Source organism: Pagrus major, chromosome 11 (genome assembly GCF_040436345.1).
Source record: "Pagrus major chromosome 11, Pma_NU_1.0".
NCBI lineage: Eukaryota > Metazoa > Chordata > Actinopteri > Spariformes > Sparidae > Pagrus > Pagrus major.
The window spans coordinates 32787413-32809554 of NC_133225.1; the positions used below are offsets into that span (position 1 = coordinate 32787413).

At 38.9% G+C, this 22142-nt stretch overlaps 1 protein-coding gene across 1 annotated transcript in view; it reads left to right on the forward strand.

Moving 5' to 3' along the window:
- Positions 1-16702, forward strand: part of LOC141004533 (cadherin-2-like) — a 124303-nt gene extending 107601 nt beyond the window's left edge. Inside the window, exons 15-16 of the mRNA XM_073476073.1 lie at positions 5807-5968; positions 16355-16702. Of these exons, the coding sequence (XP_073332174.1) occupies positions 5807-5968; positions 16355-16561 (369 nt within the window). The 3' untranslated portion in view covers positions 16562-16702. The remainder of the gene's footprint in view (positions 1-5806; positions 5969-16354) is intronic.
- Positions 16703-22142: the final 5440 nt, after the last annotated feature.

The following is a 22142-nucleotide window of genomic DNA, read 5'->3' on the forward strand; positions in this document are numbered from 1 at the left end:
ACATATAATCACAATAACCACACCCAATCTTACAAGTCTGATTGGGTCTACTTTTCGATATGGTCTTTAATCTGATACATTACTGATATGTTTACTCAATTTTTACACCAACGTGTGGTTCACACTGTTGGTAGTAGCTGCTACTGAGGAAATATGGAGTACAGCTGTGATTCATCTTTGTGACATGTCTGGTCTTAAATGGATTTTGAATCAGGGTTTACAACAAGCAAAACTTGAAATCAAGTGAGAATCGTCCAATTTACTTGTTTACCTTTACCTTTACCTTTACGTGAGCATAATTGGCTTAAAGGAATAGTTCACTCTAGAATGAATTCAGTCATTATCGACTCACCCTCATGCTGATGAGAAATCCGGTGTAGTTTCTTATTCCTCAAAGTGCAGCTGGAGACCCGCGGGGGTACCCTCCTGCAGCAAACATCCATTTAACAGCGTCAATTGTGCCCGAGACGAAAAGGTCCATAAAACTACACAAAAACGTTGTAATATTCCTCCATACTGCTCGTCCGCTGCAATCCAAGTGTCCTGAAGTGGCGATATCCAGAGTTTACTCGAAACGATGTCATTTAGTACATTTTTCTAGCCTAAACAGTCACTATGCTATATCTGCCTGGAGTCTCCCTCACAGCCGCTCGCACTACGGAAGCCGCGCCAGACAAGATCAACAAGAACTCGCGATAGATACACACCGGTATTTACATCCTATTTAAATCACTAGTACACTTGTGTTTGTGTTGCTCGGTCGCTCACAGCTGGATGTAAATACCGGTTGCAATGTGAATGCAATGGTAGGGGGGAGATGGAGAGCAACATTTAGTGTCTGAATGTTAATGTTAATGTTTATGTCAGTAACATCTTCAAAGTTATGAAAACATGATTCTTAATTTCAGGTGATTATACATGAATGAAAACATTATTATGAATACTATATTTCTGCCAGTAAATCCCCTAAATCCCTGAGCTTTAAGTTGTCAGTATTTCCCGTCATCATGTAGCCAAAACTAAACCCCCATTCACATACAGACTCAAATACAGACACATCGAGACAGGATGGCAGTCCTTGTTAATTAAACCTCAGTTAATTAAACCTCAAGCCAGCTGCAGAGACTCAAGGGGCCCTATTTAAACGGACTATGGCGCTTGGTCTAAGGCAAATGGCGTAAATGCTTTTAGGGCGTGTCCAAGTCCATTTTGCTAATTAAACGACGGATAATCTGTGCGCAAAGTAAGGTGCACAGATTTATGGATTTAAGAGCCAAGTGTGCTAGGACCCCTGTTTAAGAGTACAGCACAGTGTTTACTAATACATTGTTTACACACAAACTCAGAGTGTATGCACGTTGTGACGCTGGCTGTGCCGGTGCATTTTACTATTTCAATAATGCACTCTTGAAATAGCAGAAAACAGACTTTTGACAAGCTTTTTGTTGGTCTATGGCGCAGTCACTTTCTGCCGCCTCAAGATAGCAATGACCAAACCTCACTTTAGGATCAACCGCCCAGGACGGCACAAGTGGGCTTAAGTACAATTGCTATTGCTGCACATTGCTGGGCATGAAAATGAAAACTGCATTAGTCTGAAACTAGCAATGACACTTGCACTGTGCACCACTTTGCGCCCGGTGTAACATAGAGCCCAAAGACTCAAAAGAGGCCAAATGGCATGATTTAGAGGAGAATTTAATGCAAATGTTCTCTCTGTAGTTAGTGGTGCTTGTCTTGATTCCCGACAAGACTGCACAGACCAGCTTACATGTAGATAAAAGACTGCAATACCAATCAATCTTACTTTACCTTAGCTACCTAACACATATTACAAAGAAAATATCGCCTTTGCTGCAACAATGTTAAAGTGAACAACTCCATCTTAAGCTTGTATAGAGGCAATGTCAGAAAATAGTTGGAGCTGAGGATGTAGATTATATGTTCAATGCTAAACATGCCTAATAGCCTTCCTTTTTTTCAAATGGTATGTGTTAACAAGACTCTTGTTCTTGCTTCTTAAAGCTACTACAAGGAGCTTTAATTTTTCTGTGTTTCTGTCTTCTGTCTGTCTGTCTGTCTGTCTGTCACCAGTGGTGATGGTAATGAAGTTGGTAGTGGTAAACGACAGAGAGAGTTGATTTTATAGAGATTTTAGCTGAGGCTCACCTCACATTATCATGTTTCTCCCTTAGTAACTGCTATCACTAAAATGGTGATATGGTTGAAACGACAAGAGTCGAATGAGCACTTTGTGTGTTTATTGTTGAAAATGTGGCTAGTGGAGCAGTTAAGAAAAGTGGATGTGTTTGCCTGCCTCCAGATATTTTTCCTCTCAGTTTAATGGGACTTAATGCAGCAGTTGGTCAGCGCTCCTGTCATTTAAACCAATCCAAATGTATTTGTCCAATTCCTTCCAGCAGCACATTGTTGTGACCAGCACAAACTCATCATCATCAACATCATCATCATCATCATTTCGCTGTTTGAGTGAACATTGTGGGAATGGGAGCAAGTTGAAGACAATGTTTTTAGAATGTTTTACAGCTCTTCTCCACTCTGTCAGTTGAGTCCTCCACTCTGGCTGTCAACATTCTGCTCCATACACACCAATACATGAAGGATTCAAAATATACTATAAGCTGTGAGCCAAACTGCAACGCTGAGTTGAATTTTTGAACATGCCAGGCCACACACCAGTTAAATTTACAAATCACATACAGCTGAGCACAATCATTTCTCACTACAATTTTGATGACAAATGCAAGCACCAGGTATGAAAAAACAGCCTATAACAACACTCAAGCACACAAGCACACAAAAGCATTTTAAATACCAACAAAAATAGGCCAGGCTGCCTAGAAGTGATCCAATCCTCATCAACACCCGTCACATACAAAACAGTGTTAACAGTGAATTAAACAGTTAATTGGGAAAAGCCCTTACATTAAAACAGAAGCGACCACAGAGGCTGGGGATCAGCTGCCTCACAAAGTGAGTGAGACTAAAAGGTTGTTGGGTTTTTTTTTTCTTAAAAAAAGTGAGTTAAAGTGAGTGACACTTATTATATTGATATTGTGCCACCACACTTCGATGGTGATGGCAAGAATTGCATGCATACCAGTAGCTTATTAAAGTGAATTATAGGGATAACTTACCTTCATGCATGAATCATAAATCAATAATATTTTTTAAGCATTATTCATGATGATAAAGATACATAAAAATAGAAATTCATGGCAAGAAAATATACTGTATACTGTCAATATTTAACCCTTTAACAACCCCACCAAGAAAAAAGCAATGGAAAACTTTCATTGCATTTCTTATTCCCTTGGGGCAACAATAACAACAATGATTTTTTTTTCAACAGACCCCACGTTTTTTTAAATATAGGCCTCTATCAAATGGTCGAGATTTCAGTTCATGGTGAAAGTACTGAAATACATACAAATACCAAAAACAATTAATCTAACTTTTTAAAAGAAATAAACAGCAAAAAAAATGTTGTTGTTTTTTGAGAATGGACCCACATTATTTCTGGTGGTATGCTACAAAACATTGCTGTTTTTCTTTTCAACAAAAGAAAATATTGCAAAAAACAAGAAAACATAGCATTTCTAACTTTTCCATCTTGACCTCATCTGTTTGGTGGTGCAATAGCACAAATACTCAAATTAGATCAGATTAGATGCAGTCTGGTCACACAGCGCTGATACACTTGACACCCAGGGAGATATGCAGGTTCTGGACCAAGTTGAAACTTGTGAAATAGTTGTCACAGAAGACAACAGAAAGCCATGGCTGTGTTATGGTTTTGCATAGTGTTGTTATTACTTTGGCCCCTAGAGGTAGCGTCTGCTACTGCTCACTTAGGGCAACATTGAAGAAGGTGGATGTGAAAGAGTAGCAGGTCATGGATGATGTTGAAAACACCCATAAAGAGTAGGATTGCCAGGAAATCTTCAAACTCTTCGGGGCTAGTCTTGATTGGATCCCCCAACTCCTGGACAGAGTACAGATTGGTATGATGAGCAATGTGTTCAATCATCAAAGTACTGCAAGGGTGTCTGTACAGCCTCAGGGGGTTCAAATATTGAATCAGGAACCTGGAATTCCTCAATGTCTTCATACTTCCAGATTCTCATTGTGCCTTGTTTGGGCCTGAGGGAGGAGTTGGGTCAGGGGTGTCATCTGGCTCCTCCAAGGAAACTGTTTTTAGAACTGAAGAAGCTTCTCGGATGAGAGGTGAAACGTCTTCAAGAAACTGAAACAAGTCCAGTTGCCGACGATATAGCATTTAGAGTTACCATGTCCTGGATGACTGAGAACCTTCATAAACATGTTTTTAGGGTATTGTTCCCTTTTCTGTTCTTCTTGTGAGGCAGCTTTGTAGAGCTTGTTGAGGCAAACTTGTCATCTTCCAGGGATTCAAAAGAACTGTCCCCAGTCACTTCTGCCTTTGTGGGCTGATAATCAGGATCCACTATTTGGTCATCGTTATCACTCAGATCAGCATAGGACTCTTGAGGATTTTCTGATACAAGGTACAATCCATCTGTTATTTGTAAAACAGAAAGAAAAAAATAAACCACATACTCACATACAATGGTCAAAACGTTAGTATACCAGCATATGTCAATTTGGAAATTGGAATTAGTTGTATTACCAGTACTTGTTTTATTTCCACATATTTTTTGCTAGGTTTACTTTGAAAACATCTCAGAAGTGTACAAAAATTATACGTATCACATTATTTCAGTATATTTGTGATGGAATAACATTAAATGTATCTTAGCTTAGCTTAATTTTGCTACCTTTACCATAAAGTGACAAATCAACCGTTTGGTAGAGTAGGTTTTTAAAAAATTATTTGACATTTATAAGACTTTATTTGTGGTATCAAATTACATAATTCTGTTCAGTAAGGCCTCTGACTGTGTGATATTTCAAAAAAAGTATGCTTACCTTTCAAAATTTCAGCAAACGGAGTCCACATGTCTGGAGTGATTTTCTTGTTTTTGACTTTCTGGTTGGAGAGGGACTGACAAGGGATACCATTTACAGACACAGTGACATCTAGTGGATTGTTTTAGCCTAACATACCTCAACTGAGTGGAAGAGATGGCTCAATCAGGTTGAGTTAAGTTCAACAGTCTTGTCTATAAAATATAGTGACTCAGAATGTCCTATACCATATGGTTGCGCAGGCAGTTTTAAGTGACCCCCAACATTTGTTTTCAGGGGAGCTCATGTCTCATTAAGAGGAGCCAATCTACCCTGGCTCCCCCAGATTTCCCACTCTGAATGTTGTCATATGTTATGACTACAATTAGCACAGCAACCCTTATGTGTGGCTCCCCATAATGGCAACTTTGGGATTGAAAGTGGACAAAATATGTATATATATTTTTTTGCTATGCTAGCAGTCTGGCTCTTGGGTTGGCAATGTCTGTCTGTGCCGTTCAGTCGGGCCACCACTTTGGTTCAGACTAAAATGTCTTGACAAACAGAGATAATGAACTTGGTAAATATGTTTTATACCTAAAAATGCTAAAATTGTTAGTGAAAGCATGTTAGAATGCTGGCATTGACATATAGCATGTTGCACAGAAGTACCTAAGTACAGTCTCACAGAGCCGCTAGCATGGCTTTAGACTCCTAATCTTGTAAGAATGCTTCACCAAACAGATTTTAACCAGAAGGCATTTATTTTTCCACAATCCTGACTATTGAGATCAGATTTACGATTTGTGATATTGGGCGATATAACTAAAATTGACTGTGGTTTTGTGTCTGTCTTTAGGATTACGATCTCAGTCAGCTGCAGCAGCCTGATGCCCTGGAGTCAGATTGTGTCAAGGTGGGGATCCGCCGTATGGATGAGAGGCCTCTCCATCATGACCACCAGTACCCTCTCCGTTCTTCTGCCCCCCACCCAGGAGACATAGGAGACTTCATCCATGAGGTACGACAATGCACAAATAAATCTGGAATCCACAAATCTTACTGTGTCATCAATATTATATGGTTATATTGTGATATGACATAAGTGTTGTCTTTTCCTGGTTTTAAAGGCTGCATTTCAGCAAAGTGATGTCATTTTCTGACCTTACCAGACTCTTCAACTTGTTCTTACACTTGATTTTACCCACTTGATCATTAGATCCACATTACTGATGATTATTTATAAAAAATCTCATTGTGTAAACATTTGAAAGCATCAACAGTCATCCCTATAAATTGTTGCAATATCAATTTTGAGCTATTTGGTCAAAAATATTTGATTTTTGCCCCTGGATGACATAGATATATATTGTGTATAGTGATATAACCTAAAAATATGACATTATTATTTTATGGCCATATCTGCCCAGCCCTAGTCTAACATCTTTGTGAAAAATGTCAGCGTTCTTTTCAGTCTAAACCAGCAAGTGTGACACCATAGCAGGGAAGGGTGTCCCATCCTCACTTACTGACATTCAATCAGTTTGCCCAGATTGAATTCTGGTGTTGGACACATGCACTTCTCAGACAACAGGAAGTGATGAATCACAACTTGAGTGAAATACAAACTGTCTTTTCGACAGCAGTAAGCAAACACTGTGTCCAAAAAAGCTGGATATGCCAACGTTGGCTCTTTTTTCCCTTTTTCTATCCTTTGGTATAAAGCATCAAAGACTGGCTGAGATGTGTGCAGTTTACCTCATCACCTTATGGGATTTAGGGATATTGAAGCTCCAACAGTTTTTTCAAACAGTTGCCATTTGGAGGTGCCAGTATGGGGACTGACCCACTGTAACATTCAAAGACTTTGATAACTGCTAATTAAAACAGAATGCAATGCCTACATTCAAACAGGGAAGTACACTCACAAAATAATGCAGATTTAAAATGTATTTAGTTCTCAGCTCAGTTGTACAACCTGATCCTCGGGTGTATGCACAATACATACACAAGTAGTGTCATTGATATGAGACGGTGTGTGGTTGGCAGGAGGATGCACAACAACAGCCAACACTGTTTTTGTTTTTTTTTAAGAAACAGACATAGTGTAGCAAGAGGGAGTGAGAGGCAGAGAAACACAGAGTGAAGTGTACGTGTAATTCTTAATTAGCTTTGCTTATGGTCAGGATTAGCTGGCTTCAGACATAGCCACAGTCTGGCTCCCTCATTGGAGGTAAATCCATTGAGTTTAGTTAATCCCACAGATTGGCTGCAGACCATCCTCAGCTCTTAAAAGGACAGTTTGAGGTAAAGGGAACTCTGTGGCGGTGTCCCATGTACTTACTGTAAAATGGAACACAGTGAACACTTAGTATATCCACGAGTTTCCTGGGGAGGTTACTGGGGAAGTGATTATGGATGGTGGGCGGAACTGGCGTATCATAATAACTGATGCACTGGCAGCTCTTTCAAGGCTGTAGAGGCATTGCAAATTGGCTAAGCAATAATAATAATAATAATGATAGTGTTAGTAGTATTCACTCTGTAAAGATGCTAACTTAGATGTGCTCGGACCCCCAGAGCTCGGGTACAATATTTGCAGTTTGTGGTTGTACATACAACCAGACTATACTGGATGAGTGGCCATGACTGACTTGGCTCTATGTCTGCTTTTGGGTATACAAGTTCATTACCAATATCCTTACATCCATTAAACACCATTCTAACTTTTACTATTACTGTGTAAGTAATAGGTCTGCCTCTAAGCTTTTCAAATTGCTCATTTCTCTTACATTACCATCACAAGGAATCCACAAAATTGCTAAAAATGCTACTGTAGGTGACATGAGGCCAGTTTTCTCATCATCTTCCACCCATCTATTACAGAGGGTAAGGGTAACGTTATTATACCCTTTTGTGCTACATAAGGTTGTGTTTACACATTGTTCGCAAATGTTACCAGCTTACCATGGAAAATGCCAAATTTTGCAGAGTTGGTGCTAATGTGGATCTTTCACATCATCCATTGCCATTTGATCCGTGTAATTACCAAAATATTGATCCCTGCATTTTGAAGCTGGTCAAAAGTTTTTCCCAGAACAATCTAATTTAGCATAAATCATATTTAAGTATTTGAAGAAATGAATGATGCTATCATTTTCCTCAGGAGGACCATCTCATTTGAAAGTCCAGTATAGCCCAAGTGAGAGGGCTAGCCTACTGTATTTGAATACATGTCATTGGTTTGCATCAGTACAGGTCTGATCTAAGCCTAAAAGCGTTATACTCTCTCAGATGGATTAACATGAATCTCGGAGTTAATCAGATTAAGATCAGCGTATTGAAGAGACTGAACTCTTTCTTTAACAAGGCTCATAACTGTCATCACATTTTGAATGCACAACTCCCAGACAGGGTAATCTTGGGCATGAAGAGTAATCATTGTTGATGCAGCAGAATCATGTTGCTCTGCGTGCACTAGTTGCTTCCATATTGTATGTGTGTGCGAGTGTGTGTGTTTTGGTCGGCATTCATAAAGACATCTGCCAAGTGGAGCTATGAATAATGAGCTGTCAGGCATGGCAAGCTGATCTAGACAGCTTAATCCAGCAGGCATGACAAGCTGATGCTTCCTGCCCTGCCTCTCCCTCTCACTCTCTCTGTGTTAATTCTCTTGTCCCATTGAGTTTCAGAGTGACAGAAGTGACTTGAGTCAGACAACAGACGTGGCCCACAAAACATTTCTACAGCTTATCAGATTTACTGCTTTCATTTCCACCATTCTTAACAGCGGGGGGAGGCATTTTTCTACTGATAGTTTGAGATGTAATTTCAGATAGTACTTTTACTCTTCCAGCTTGCTTAGAGTGAGTTCGTACACATCATGTATATGTCTAAAAAGTGTGTGTGTGTGTGTGTGTGTGCGTGCGCGTGCGTGTGTGTGTGTGTGTGTGTGAGAGAGAGAGAGTGTGTGTGTGAAAGTGTGTGTGTGTGTGTGAGAGTGTGTGTGGGGGGGGGGATAAGAGACTGAGATAAATTGAGGCGGCACTGGGTAATCTGCTGAATCTCCTCCTGGAGATAGTGGCGGCATCTGTCCAGCCTGACCCAAATCCTCCTCTCTTCTACCCTCCTCAATAATCCCTCCTTCCTGCCTTCTCCCCAACACTCCCTACTGTCCATGAAGAGGTTTTAGAGGCTGGCTTGTGATTGATTTTTCGAGTCCCACTTCTTTGGGAAAGTGAATGTTCAGATTAAAGATCAACAATGCTCATCAGAGGCGGTTTTAGATCTTACATTGCTTTGGTATGAAAGCATGAACATATACCCTTTTAGGTTTACTATACAGTTACTTTAAAAATATTACAGGATTACTGGAGTATAATCCTGGAGTAGATATTGTCAGTGTCCAGTGGCTCTCTCCCCCATAAATTCTTTTCTCAGTCTCAGTGTTGTGTGGAAAATCTCTGGTACAAACATGGCTTTGTTATTTTTTGATGAACTGAAAGTTAACAGCTGTATTCAGCATATAATTCAAACAATAGAATAGAATAGAATAGAATAGATATACTTTATTGATCCCAAGCTGGGAAATTGAGGTGTAGCAGCAGCATTACACACAGAGACGAATGACAACACAGTGAAATAAAGAGAATATCCTATACATATTAACATAGCAGTATAAAAAAATGTAAAAAAAAAAAAAAAAAAAAAAAAATAGAACAACCTAGACATATTAACATAACAATATAAAGTGTAATATAAGAATGTATATATACAGAAAATATGTATAAAAATGTATAAATGAGCAGTGTTGGTGTATACACAAGCAGTATTAATGGTAGTGCAACATAAGGTATAAGGTGCAGTGAACAGATGAGGTGCAGAACAGTGTAAAAAACATATAAAGTGCGTAGTGACTGTGTGTTATGACCAGAGTTTCAGCTGTTATTATACAGTTTGATGGCATGTGGCAGGAAAGATTTCCTGTATCTGTCCCTTCGACAGCGGAGCTGAAGCAGCCTGTGTGAGAAGGTGCTCCGCTGTCTGTCTACTGTGTGATGGAGAGGGTGCTGATCATTGTCCATGATGGATAAGAGTTTCTTCAGCGTTCTCCTCTCCACCACTGTCTCAAAAGAGTCCAACCTGAGACCGAGTACGGAGCCAGCCTTCTTGATGATTTTATCAAGTCTGTTAGTGTCGCTGGCTCTGATGCTGCTGCCCCAACACACAGCAGCAAAGAAAATTGCTCCGGCAACAACAGACTGGTAGAAGATCTCCAACATCTTGCTGCACACGTTGAAGGATCTCAGCTTCCTCAGGAAATAGAGTCTGCTCATCCCCTTCTTGTACACAGCCTCGGTATTAGATTTCCAGTCCAGTCTGTTGTCAATCACCACTCCCAAGTACTTGTAGTCATCCACCTCTTCCACCACCTCCCCCCTGATCCTTAGTGGCTGTGAAGGCATCTTCTTCCTCCTGAAGTCAATCACCATCTCTCTGGTCTTGTTGACATTCAGCCTCAGGTGATTCTGTTCGGACCACTCAACAAAGTTGTCCACCAGTGTCCTGTACTCTCCCTCCTCTCCCTCTCTTACACACCCGACAACAGCTGAGTCGTCAGAAAACTTCTGCAGATGACACGACTCAGAGTTGTACTGAAAGTCAGTGGTGTATAAGGTGAAGAGGAAGGGAGAAAGCACAGTTCCCTGTGGAGCTCCTGTATCACTGACCACCACATCAGACAGGACACTGCCCAGACGGACAAACTGTGGCCTGCCTATCAAGTAGTCAGTAATCCAGGAGATCCATGCGTCGTCAACACCCATCACCTGCAGCTTCTCACCCAGTAGCAGAGGTTGAATGGTGTTGAAAGCACTGGAGAAATCAAAGAATGTGATCCTCACAGTGCCTCCTCCACCATCCAGATGCATATGGGCTCGTTGCCCATGTTCTCTGATTTAGAAATGATGCATATGGAATTCCTTGGATTAAGCTGTGACATGCATCTCTTATGAATGTGCATGCTCTTTATCCCACATCAAACACAGGCTTTGTGTGTGAAGGTTTTATATGTCAAATGACTCCCCTGCTAAAGCAACCGCTGATAAGGTGCCAAGCAATGGATTGAACACCCAGCCAATCTGCTGGTGATGTGTAGTCACTAGTAATAACTAACAGTCGACTAAGAATTTTGTAGTCAATTTATCATAGGCTTAAATGTGGTATTTTTATAATTCTCTCGTTGTTTTCTCCCATTGGTGGTTTTAGACTCTATTTAGGGGTGCTCAGGTACACCTATATTTTATTTTAGCACCCCTAAAGTTATAATAATAGCAATTATTCTTACTTTTAATATTATTATTATATTATGTAATCATATTTAGTCCTCTCTAATGTTAGCTTTCCTAAACTTGGCTTAAATACTTGTAAATTGAAAGCAAGCACTGTTCTACACTTCCTACCTACCCCACCCATAGTTTCAAAATAAGCGTGTGAGGTGGATCTAGTTACATTACAAAAGAAAGACATTTTAGTAATATATTTAGATCACGTAATGGTTAAAATCCCTGTTCCAGATCCAAGTGAAGAGTTTATTGTTGTTTTTTTAAGAATCCATCCACACCGTGCATGACTTTGACCTTCTGCTACCGGAAAAAAGAATCTCTCTGTTTGACTGAAACAAGCTATATTTCGTAAGCCTAATGATGAAGCCTAATCCTCTGAGCGCACTTGAATTTACATTCTGTCTTGTCATGTCATTATAGGCTACATTATAGAAGGTATAGGTCTACTGTGTTTCATATGACTGAGCCTACAATTACAAATATTTATTCCTATCTTATAATATATCAGACTTTGATCCTTTGTCTGCCTGCTCGTCCCTGTGTCAAGGCCATTCCTTTATTTTTTAAAGATCCAGGCTATTTAATTTTTCTATGTACAGTACCAGTCAAAAGTTTGGACACACCTTCTCATTCAATGGTTTTTCTTTATTTTTATTATTTTCTACATTGTAGATCAATACTGAAGACATCCAAACTATGAAGGAACACATATGGAATTATGTAGTAAACAAAAAAGTGTTAAACAATATTATATTTTATATTCTTCACAGTAGCCACCTTTTGCTTTGATGACAGCTTTGCACACTCTTGGCATTCTCTCAATCAGATGAGGTAGTCTAAATAGCTTCTAAATAGCTTCACATAATCACCACCAGTCAACTGCAGTAGATGCCTGGCTCTGCTGCAGGGGACAGACGCTGTTTTTGGATGCAAATGTGATGAGTCAGTAGGACAGACAGGGTGAAAGCCACTAGGGTTGTGACGATCAGCTCACGAGACGAGACAAGACATGATATTGGGTTCAAGAGAACAAAGTAGACAAGATTTTAACACTAAGAAAACTTCTTAAAGATATTATTCAATCGAAAGTCACAGAATGCAGAACAATGCAGGTCCATTTTGAAATGTTTTAACTAGTAATCATCTTTAATGAATGTCACTGCAGTTCTACATTCTGGCTGAGTTTGAATTATCATATGCAGTACAAGACATGATACAATATGTAAACACTATAAAAGGTTTTGTCACAAACTCAACTGACTGGCTTCTCTCCTGTATGATTTCTCATGAGTCTCATCAGACCTGAATAACTATGTGTGAGCTTTTAACTTCTAATTGAAGCTGCCTGTGACCTTCTAACTGAACTCAAAAATAAAAATTAAAACAGTATAAATAACATAAATAACTAAGTTTTTCATAGTCTTATTTTTCAAAGTAGTACTCTCTCAATACTTAAAGTGCAAACAGAGACTGACCAAATTTTTCTTCAAGCATGATACAGAGCTGAGAGCTGGCTACAACTACACTGCCCAGCCTAAGATATGGTCACGTTCTTTTTCAAGAATATAAACATGTCTAAGTTTTCTGGCAATAGTTGAGGCCTTTGGGCACTAACTGTGTCTCCTGCAGTTGAAAAAGACACATTCACTTGGACTGGAGGTAGCAGGGATGGAAAGGTATGCTGATTTTCCACCAGGGAAAATGGCCTTATATCTGCTGCAATGAAAACGCTGATGTATTTCATGATTGCCGTGGCCCTAGCGCTTGACTGTGGAAGTTTAGTTTTAAAGGCATTTCAGTATTTTCTTCACAGGCGCGGTTGATTTTAGGAGAGAGCTGTGGTGGTTCTGTAGGTGTCTGTCGCATTAGCTGCAGTGTATGGCATTATTTTCTAACAGTGCTTACATTTGTGTCTTGTCTGTCACTCTGTCGACCACCGGGTACCCAAAATGCTGCCACACAAACGATTTACAAGTGGCGGGGGCATCTTCTATGCTATTTTCAAGTTTTTATTTCCTCATATAAGATGCTTAAGACACTACCTGCCACCACATTACTGTTGTTTGGTCCTGTAACGTTGCTTTGTGTGTTGAAATGTGGGACATTTATCTTTTATTTGATGAGTGAAGGATCTGTTTAGTTGTTTAGCTGTGAACACCATCAGACCGACACACCCCTCTCTCGCGCGGCCAGTGTTTCCATTCACACAGATATCGTCTCGCCTCTGTTGTGGCTCTGCTACTACCTCCACCGGCAGATCAGAGGCAGAACGAAACTGTCCCCCCATTCTGCCTCTGCAACTTTCACACAGACTTGGCTTTTGCCTCAGTTTGTAATTCCCTAACAAATAGGGGGCAGTATTTCCCCCCTTCTCAATATTTAGTTCAAAACCCTTTTTGTAATTTATTTTATTTATTTCTATGCATATTCATTGTTGCAAGTTGTTAAAATTGTAAAGACAGAAATAATTCCTGCTAAGTATGTATTTATTTACCCGCACATTCACCATACCACCGTTGCATTGTTGCATTCTTTTCTTACACAGTAAGCACTAAATAAAACTTTAAGAGGTATACATTGATACTACATTCTGAAAACAGCTCCTTCTGTTGGTATAACAAACACAGGTCTGTGTAAGCAGGCATACTAAACAACCACTGTAACCCACATGTGAGTAAAGCTGGCACAAAAACCTTTCCAGCAGCTTGGAATGTTTCATTTCAGTTATTGTCAACACGTGATTTATTACAAAGTTTACAAAATTCACAAACATATCTGTGTAATACTAAAATTCCACTCCTTTTTAGAGGAAGGAATTTGCCTTGGTGTCTGGCGCAAAAAAATGTAGGCTAATTAGGCTAATCAGGCTACAAAAATTATAATAAAATATAAGGCAATACTATAATAAATACACTATAGCAAGTATGTATTTTTTTAGATTTACAAAGCTGTACAGTTTTGTGCAAACCTCTTCATCACGGGATGTGCAAAGTTCACAGTGTAGAGAATGTGTCATGGGATGATGGTCAAAGATGTCACCTGATGTAATTCATCACTGGGGGTGGCTGGACTGGAATTCTGGTCCCAAATAAACAAAGATGTGGCAGGGCAGTTAGCTTAGTTCAGACACATTGTTTTTAATAGAACATGTTAGCACTGTGTTTATTTAGTGTGAGCAGTGATTTGATCAGGCTGAGATATATACAGTGTGAACACTAGCGTTTGGAATGTTTTTTGTAAAGCCCTCTGTACCCTCTGTACATTAGTACGTTAATTTTAATATTACAGACAGGATTGATGAATTATTTCACTGATGACTGATGATGTCAGTACTCATAATACATACATCACAGAGCCATCTACCCTCTTTTCAAAAGAAAGTAAGGAACATTTGTGTACAAAACTAACGATTTCACATTGTCACATAGCAGAAACATGGAGTACAGAGAAAAATGTGTTCCTCAGACAGCCACATGGTTTTAACAGGGCACACGGTTTACAAAGTACAAATAAGTGAGATCCTCAGCCACTTTAGGCTTTCTTGTTACTATCAATCGGTCCAATGGTTGATGCGGCGGGATCTTCCAGCTCTGCAGGCCTGGTTGTTTCTTCATACCTGGAGCAGGAATTTCATGATTTATTAACTGTAGACAAGATTTTACAGTGTCCTTGCTACAGTGAGACACCCGTAATAAACCTTGTAAGGTCCTCAAAAATGTATAGCGAAGTTACATAATCTCATAACCGTAATACCAAATCATTACAATATGATGGATTGAACGCTAATTGTCTGTCTACTACTGGGTCCATACAATTACAATTTTTTACATTCATCTGTTATAAAGAAAGGCAGCTAATAACTGACAGCACAGCAAGAATACGCAAAACTCAACCAAACTGCTGAACCTCCAACAGTTGGTCAAAATAGGACTGCTATCTTATAATCTTCACATATACAATCACGTAATCTTTGTGTACACGTTTATAGCTTACTTAGCTCAGTTTTAGCAACACCAAAGTAACAAGAAAACTCACATCAAGCTCACTATTACAGTTTCTGTTGTCATTAGTTACACTAAATATATGTTTTAGTAAACAGACAATTAAGATGTTACTTACTGGTCTAAAGAAATGTTGAGTGTTCATCTTTTTACTCCCCAGAGCTGTCTCCAGCGTCGGGAAGCCCTGGCAAAATGTACTGTGGTCTAGCCTCTTTTTACATCGCTTCTTTTCTCTGCCCAGATGTGGTTTCTTTTGAGCAGTTTTTGTTTGAGATGATGATAAAAGTTGTTTTCTGGAGCTTCTGTATCTTTGTGTTTACTTAATAACTGGCTGAGTTGTAAACCTTTGCTGTAAACTTCTATGCGGTAGTTCCCTCCAGCCAGCTCAACTTCTTCATCCGAGGCTACAGCGACTCACTATCACCTCTCAGGCCAAGAGGTATTATTACAAGAAGAGACGGCCCATACTGGCTGCTTAGCAGTCGAAATCTCTGCAATGCAATACATAGGCACCTTGGACAAAACGTTGTTACTTCTTCACCCTCTGTTGATAGGGTTAGTTCATTTTATGAATTTTTTAAAATTAAATTATGTCCAGATCTTACAAAATGCACCTTTAACTAACACTAACCAGCCTTTAAACAGGTACGTTATATTAAAATCAGGGATTTTCCATTCTGAAACACTATTATTTTACACTTCAATAGACCTCCCAACCAATTACACTGATTTTGGGGAAGACATTTTAATCAGAGACAAATCTTCATTGATTGATTTTCATGACTGAATAAACTGAATTAATAAACTGTCCTCAGGTGACAGCACTATTTATACTGTTTTACTTTCTTTATATTTGCTTTGCTTTTTTAATTTATAAGGTTCATAAAAGTCCACCAAGCCTTATTTGATATGGGTACCTGTCCTCAACACTCTGACAGTCTAAAAGTGGTGATTTCTTTGTTTTTTACCATGGAGCTAGATAAGGATGCCCTCTCTGCTGTTATTATTTGCCATGACAATACTCTTTGCCTACCGTCTTGTCTCCTCTGTTTTTCCTTTCAGGGCCTGAAAGCAGCCGACAACGACCCCACCGCCCCGCCGTACGACTCCCTGCTGGTGTTTGACTACGAGGGCAGTGGCTCCACCGCTGGCTCCCTCAGCTCCCTGCACTCTTCCTCAAGCTGCGGAGACCAGGACTACGACTACCTCGGTGACTGGGGTCCGCGCTTCCGCAAGCTGGCTGACCTGTATGGCGGAGGGGATGATTAGCAACCTACACCCCCACCATCTACGACCACCTCCCCACCCCACCTTTGCTCCAAGGTTGAGGTGGTGTGTGGAATAAAAAAAGAGGGTATGGGGTGAACATGGGGTATGGACCGGCACTTCTGTATTACCACGAGACAGCTTGTAAAGAGACTCACGGCCTTGGCGACGGTTGATGATACTAGGGACCAATTGGACTCCTGGCCTAGAAAGGCCTGACACTGGCTAGCATTCAGGCTAATGGACGTTGTCATCTGAGCGTTAGCCCCTATGCTAACAAAACTCAGCAGGCTGAACAGTGCACTCAGAGGGGATGTTGTCTCTATTATGGTTAAGAGCTGCGACAGCCATGCTACAGATGCTCATTTACACTTGAATCTCACAGTACAGGAGCACTGGGGTCAAATGTGCCTTTTTGTAAATTTTTTTGATTGTGTTCCGCTGTTTTGCAACTGGAGGAGCACTTTGCCATGAAAAAGAGTGTGTGTGTGTGCGTGTGTGTGTGTGTGCTTGTGTGTGTGTGTGTGTGTGTGTGTGTGTTTGGGTACCACATCATTACCTGTATGTGTGGTTGAGAGTGCTGTGAGTCGTTTCCGCAGAGACACACTGGATGGACACTCTAAAAGGCAAAAACCTACTATGAGACGCCTTGGATGATCCTACCAGCAAAAACATGGCTTTACTGTACTGCTCTGGGTGTTAGAAGGATTATTTTTCCCTCCAATTTAGTTAGAAAATGACAATATTTGACAGTGTGTAGATCTCAATTTACAGTTAGCAGAGTCAAATATACAAGCTTGATAAGTAGCATACGCACTGATTACTGCATCTGTGACATTTTCTTCTGGGCAGAATCTTACAACTGTTATCATTACATATATGGGGCAGTGAAACTACTCCATCTGTGACACAATAGAAATATTTGTCTCTGTGATTTTCTGAAGTGTCTCTCCCTTTAAATTGATACTCCAAACAAATGGGGGTCAGTAAATCAACAGAGTAACCAATAACTGCAGCTGCTGTTAGCTAGTTAGCTCCATTAGCTGTTTAGCTAGTGGTCTGGGGTCTCATTTTTAAACATTGCATACAAACGTCTTGGCACAAACGGTGAATTGAAGGAGACTAGAAATAAAATTATTCTGTGCATAATAATACATCTCACATTTGACTTCACTTTATATCAATGTCAATTATCGATCCACATTATCATTGACATTCAAACCCGCAGTGTCATTTGTACTTGCGCTGCTGTACTAGTGAAGCATAACTATTCCATAAACACCTTTTAAATGTAAAAGATATCAGCCAACGCAAATCTGGAATCAGTATTTCCTCAGCACCGTCTCACCATCACATCCCCAACCCTGGAGAGCAATGGACAGGGCCGGACTGCTTGATAAAGAAAGTATTATGATTGGTTGTAGAAATCCAAGATCACATCAGATATCATCAAAGAATGAATACTGTACACAGATAACAATAAGTGCGAGACAGTGCTGTGGCTGCCACACACACACACACACTCTGCCTTCTCCAGTCAGCTCACCCGGTGCATCTTCACAACCAGCAGATGTGGATTGTGTAAATTAGATAGTGTGGAAATAAAGTCGGTGACAGCTCTTGCACAATCGTTACACTCTATATCCTCATTGTGAGTCCTAATGATAATGCAGGCCGCGTTCACAGTAACTAAACTTAAATACATAAATAAATCGTGTTCACGTATCAAACTTCCAATTTAAAATGATATCCAAGGGTGGGGGATAACACTGATGATTGTGGTCATTTTGGCAAGTGGAATAGTCAATCTGATCGCTGTAAACGTATAAATACCACGGTGCTACTTGTGCACAATGCTGCATGGACTACACAGACTGTCACTGTCCTCGCACTACTAGAGGACAGTGAATGTATACAATATGTGCACCATTGACAAGAGTGACAAGAACCATTGATCAGCAGCTCATTTCCATGCATTAACATTCATGAGGCATTTGCATTGAATTTGGGTGTGGAGAGGGCAGTATATGAGGTGGATCCACGTGCGCACATTTCCAAGTTGATTTGGGATTTATAAAAGGAAACTGCGCATTGTTGGGCGTATGCCAGAATATTTTTTGGCATACATACATTTCCTCATTTGTATGTACGCAAACATTCAGTGTGGATTCTCTGCAGAGTTTTATAAATGAGACCTCTGGACAGATGGTGGTATTATGAGAAAGGACAGACCAGGGCTAGCTGGTTGGCATGCTTCATGCAACTTCAGTAAATATTTCTGCAACACAATAAATAGATGTCTTTGAAATACATTTTTCCACATTCTGTTGATAATTTCAGTTTACTTGTGAATGTTATAAACTGAAATTCTTACATATTGCATTTAATCCTACTACAGATCATAAGTTCTAATTTCCTCCAGGCTCTCCCACACTCATTTTTCCTTTGCATACTCTGATCATTCAACATTACATCACGTCGAAGCTTTGATTAAATTGCCACAAAAACTGGCTGCCTCTCCTGTTAGATAGTCAAGGACATCAAGTGCCACAAAGAATTTAAATAACTTCCTTTCTGAATCCAGGTGGTTGTGACAAGCAGAAAATGTTATTTGCAGTTTTACATAATGTGATTATGTCCTTGCTGTGATTTCACAAATGGGAACTTTAAATGGAATGTAGTTTAAAATACAGAAGCAAATTGGTGAAAAACACAATGATTTTGTTGGTGCAGATGAAGGTAAACAGAAAGTAAAAAACAGCTATAAACAATCAATGAAAACTTTATCTTAAAAGATTTGAAGCACTTTTGGTTGCAGAGAAGATCTATGAAATTAAAATTGCCATCACAAAGAAAAGTCATTGAGTAATTGAATATGGAATCAATATGATAGAGAACAAGGGTGACCACTTTAGGTTCAGCAGACTTAATGGGTTTGTATTTACAGATGAATATGTATGTTTGATGAAGAGGTGGTGAACTGAATATAAATCGACTGAGGAGTGACTAATATTGGTCTTGTGCTTAAAATTACCAATCCAAAACCTTTCCTCTGTAATGTCTGGATCTGCAGCAGAATGGTGCAAAAGTGGGAGACCAGAATGTGAAACAGAGGCAGAAAAGCCATTCACCAACTGCTACCTCTACTTCTACTAAAACATCTTTGTTACAGTGACAAACATGAAGTTCAGGTATTAGGCTGATGTAAATTCACAAATTTTGCTTATTGCAGTAAAATAGTGGCATATGTTGCAGCTTTTCTCCATTGCTCTTCTATTGAGCCAACTGGGCATTCTTTTAAGAAACATTCATCCAACAGTCCTGGGCAATTTTTGACAACTTCTGGCTAGATTTTCTTGACACTTGGGTATTTATGGTCGCTGGCGGATAAATCTTAAGATGAAAACTTCTACTTTTACAAAACAAGAATAAAAGGTACAGGAAACATAGAATCTATTTTTGTGTATTGCATGTGTACATGTGATGTACTGAACAAAGCATCAAGTTACACAAAATGTCAAATACCAGCTAAAAACGTGTTACAGTATCCATTATTATTTATCCTGACTATCCAGTAAGTATGTCTTTTTCTGTTACAAGCAAATAAAATGAAGACAGCAAATTTGTGTAAGGTTGCTATGGCAATACATAAGAATGGGAAACAGTGTAGGGAATCTTGAAGAATCTTGCAGCTATATACTGTATGTTTGAGTGAGAACTGATAATATTATCTCTATGCAAAAAAGGGTCATTCCATACCAACTCATCCAAAATTCAGAACTTTTCCCAGTTCATGTTATGGACTTTGTTGAAAAAAATAAATTAATGTTGAAACTTCTATTAAATTCATCTGACCACACAAAATCATATAGCTATACTCCAAATAACTTGTAAATTATGAATTTTTGAAGTTTGGCCATCGGAGCTAAATTTCAGCATTTTTGTGATTCTTTGTATGTGTATTCTGAACCTCACCAAGATTTTATTTTTCACTGGTTTGGATTGAAATTTGACCTTAACATTCAAGAGACACTACGGAAACTTGGAAACATGTCTTCATAGGTTCATTGGGTACTGCAAATTTACAACTTACTACAAAAGTTACAGCTTGTAATGGCTCAGTTCGTTGCATATAGGTGATGTAATCCTGTTCTGTGTGTCTGGACAAAATATTAACTTAAGTTCCTTAGCTCAATACACATGTTATTTCACAATTTTAAACTCTCTGAACTGATTTCTGACATCAACAACTCAGCCAAACTTAAAAAAAATTAATAAAAAATCAACTTCTACATGGGTGGTTTTGTGACAGCTGATTAATGATGAAATTAATTGGGATTGCACTTTTAATAATTCTGGTTTTATTGCTATCCAATATAATAATAATATAATACAGCAATATCCAATCAAACCTGTTTCATTTTGGGTGTATCCCAGACCTGATTTATAGGTTTCAGTGCAACTTGATTGTGTTAGAGTTTGAAATTGTGAAAAAGAATATGTGTATTGTGTGTTTTGTATGTGTAAGGAATTAAGATGAATATTTTGTTCAGACACAGAGAACAAGAAGACATCTAGTTTGCAACACACCAAGCCAAAGATATGTATATATATATATATATATATCTATATATATATATATATATATATATATATATATATATATATATATATACATATATATATATATATATATATATATATACATACATGTATCAACACTTTCACATACAATTGTTTTTAAAGGAAATTAAAACAATCCTTCTTTGGAAAATCTACAGTCAAAATAAGCCAAAAACTGTGTTTTTATTTTATTTTTATTCAGCAAGATCTCTGGCACTCAATTTTTAGTGCAGGACCAAATAATTTGTTGATTTGACAGAACTACATTAATTATACACAGAACCAAAATTTGGTTGCAAGAAAATGACAAATCAGTAGATATTTTCAAACTGACAGAATCTTCATTCTGGTAAAAAATGACTTCTTATTCTTAATTTGATTATAGTTACCAAGAGATGTTGCCAAGTATGCTTAGTGTCTCTAGAATGTTCAGGACAAATTTAAATCCAAACCAGTGAAAATTAAGAGCTTGGTGAGGTTCAGAATACACATACAAAGGATCACAAAAATGCTGAAATTCAGCTCTGATGGCCAAACTTCAAAAATTCAAAACTTAAAGTTTTAGGAGTACAGTTACATTATTTTGCAAGGTCCCATGATTGTTTTTTCAAGAAAATCCATGACATGAACTGGCAGGCCCAGGTGAGTTGGCATGGAGTTTCCCTCTAACAAGGGAAACATTCACTGAATGAGGTTACTACTGTAACTGTAGGGTCAGTGTAGGTAACAGTATCAATGCCAGTTCACAATTTATAATAATTCTCATACTGGCACAAATATAAGATGACTCTGATTACAAGCGACCCACCTTTCTAACACCTGTGCTATATATAACTATATTAAAATTAGAAACACTTGATCAAACTTGTCCTGTTGGGACAATTCAGCCTTTAGTCTTGCCCTTGAAATATTTCCATTTATTGGTTTCAATTGTCACATACTCACACTGCTGTCAGGCTTT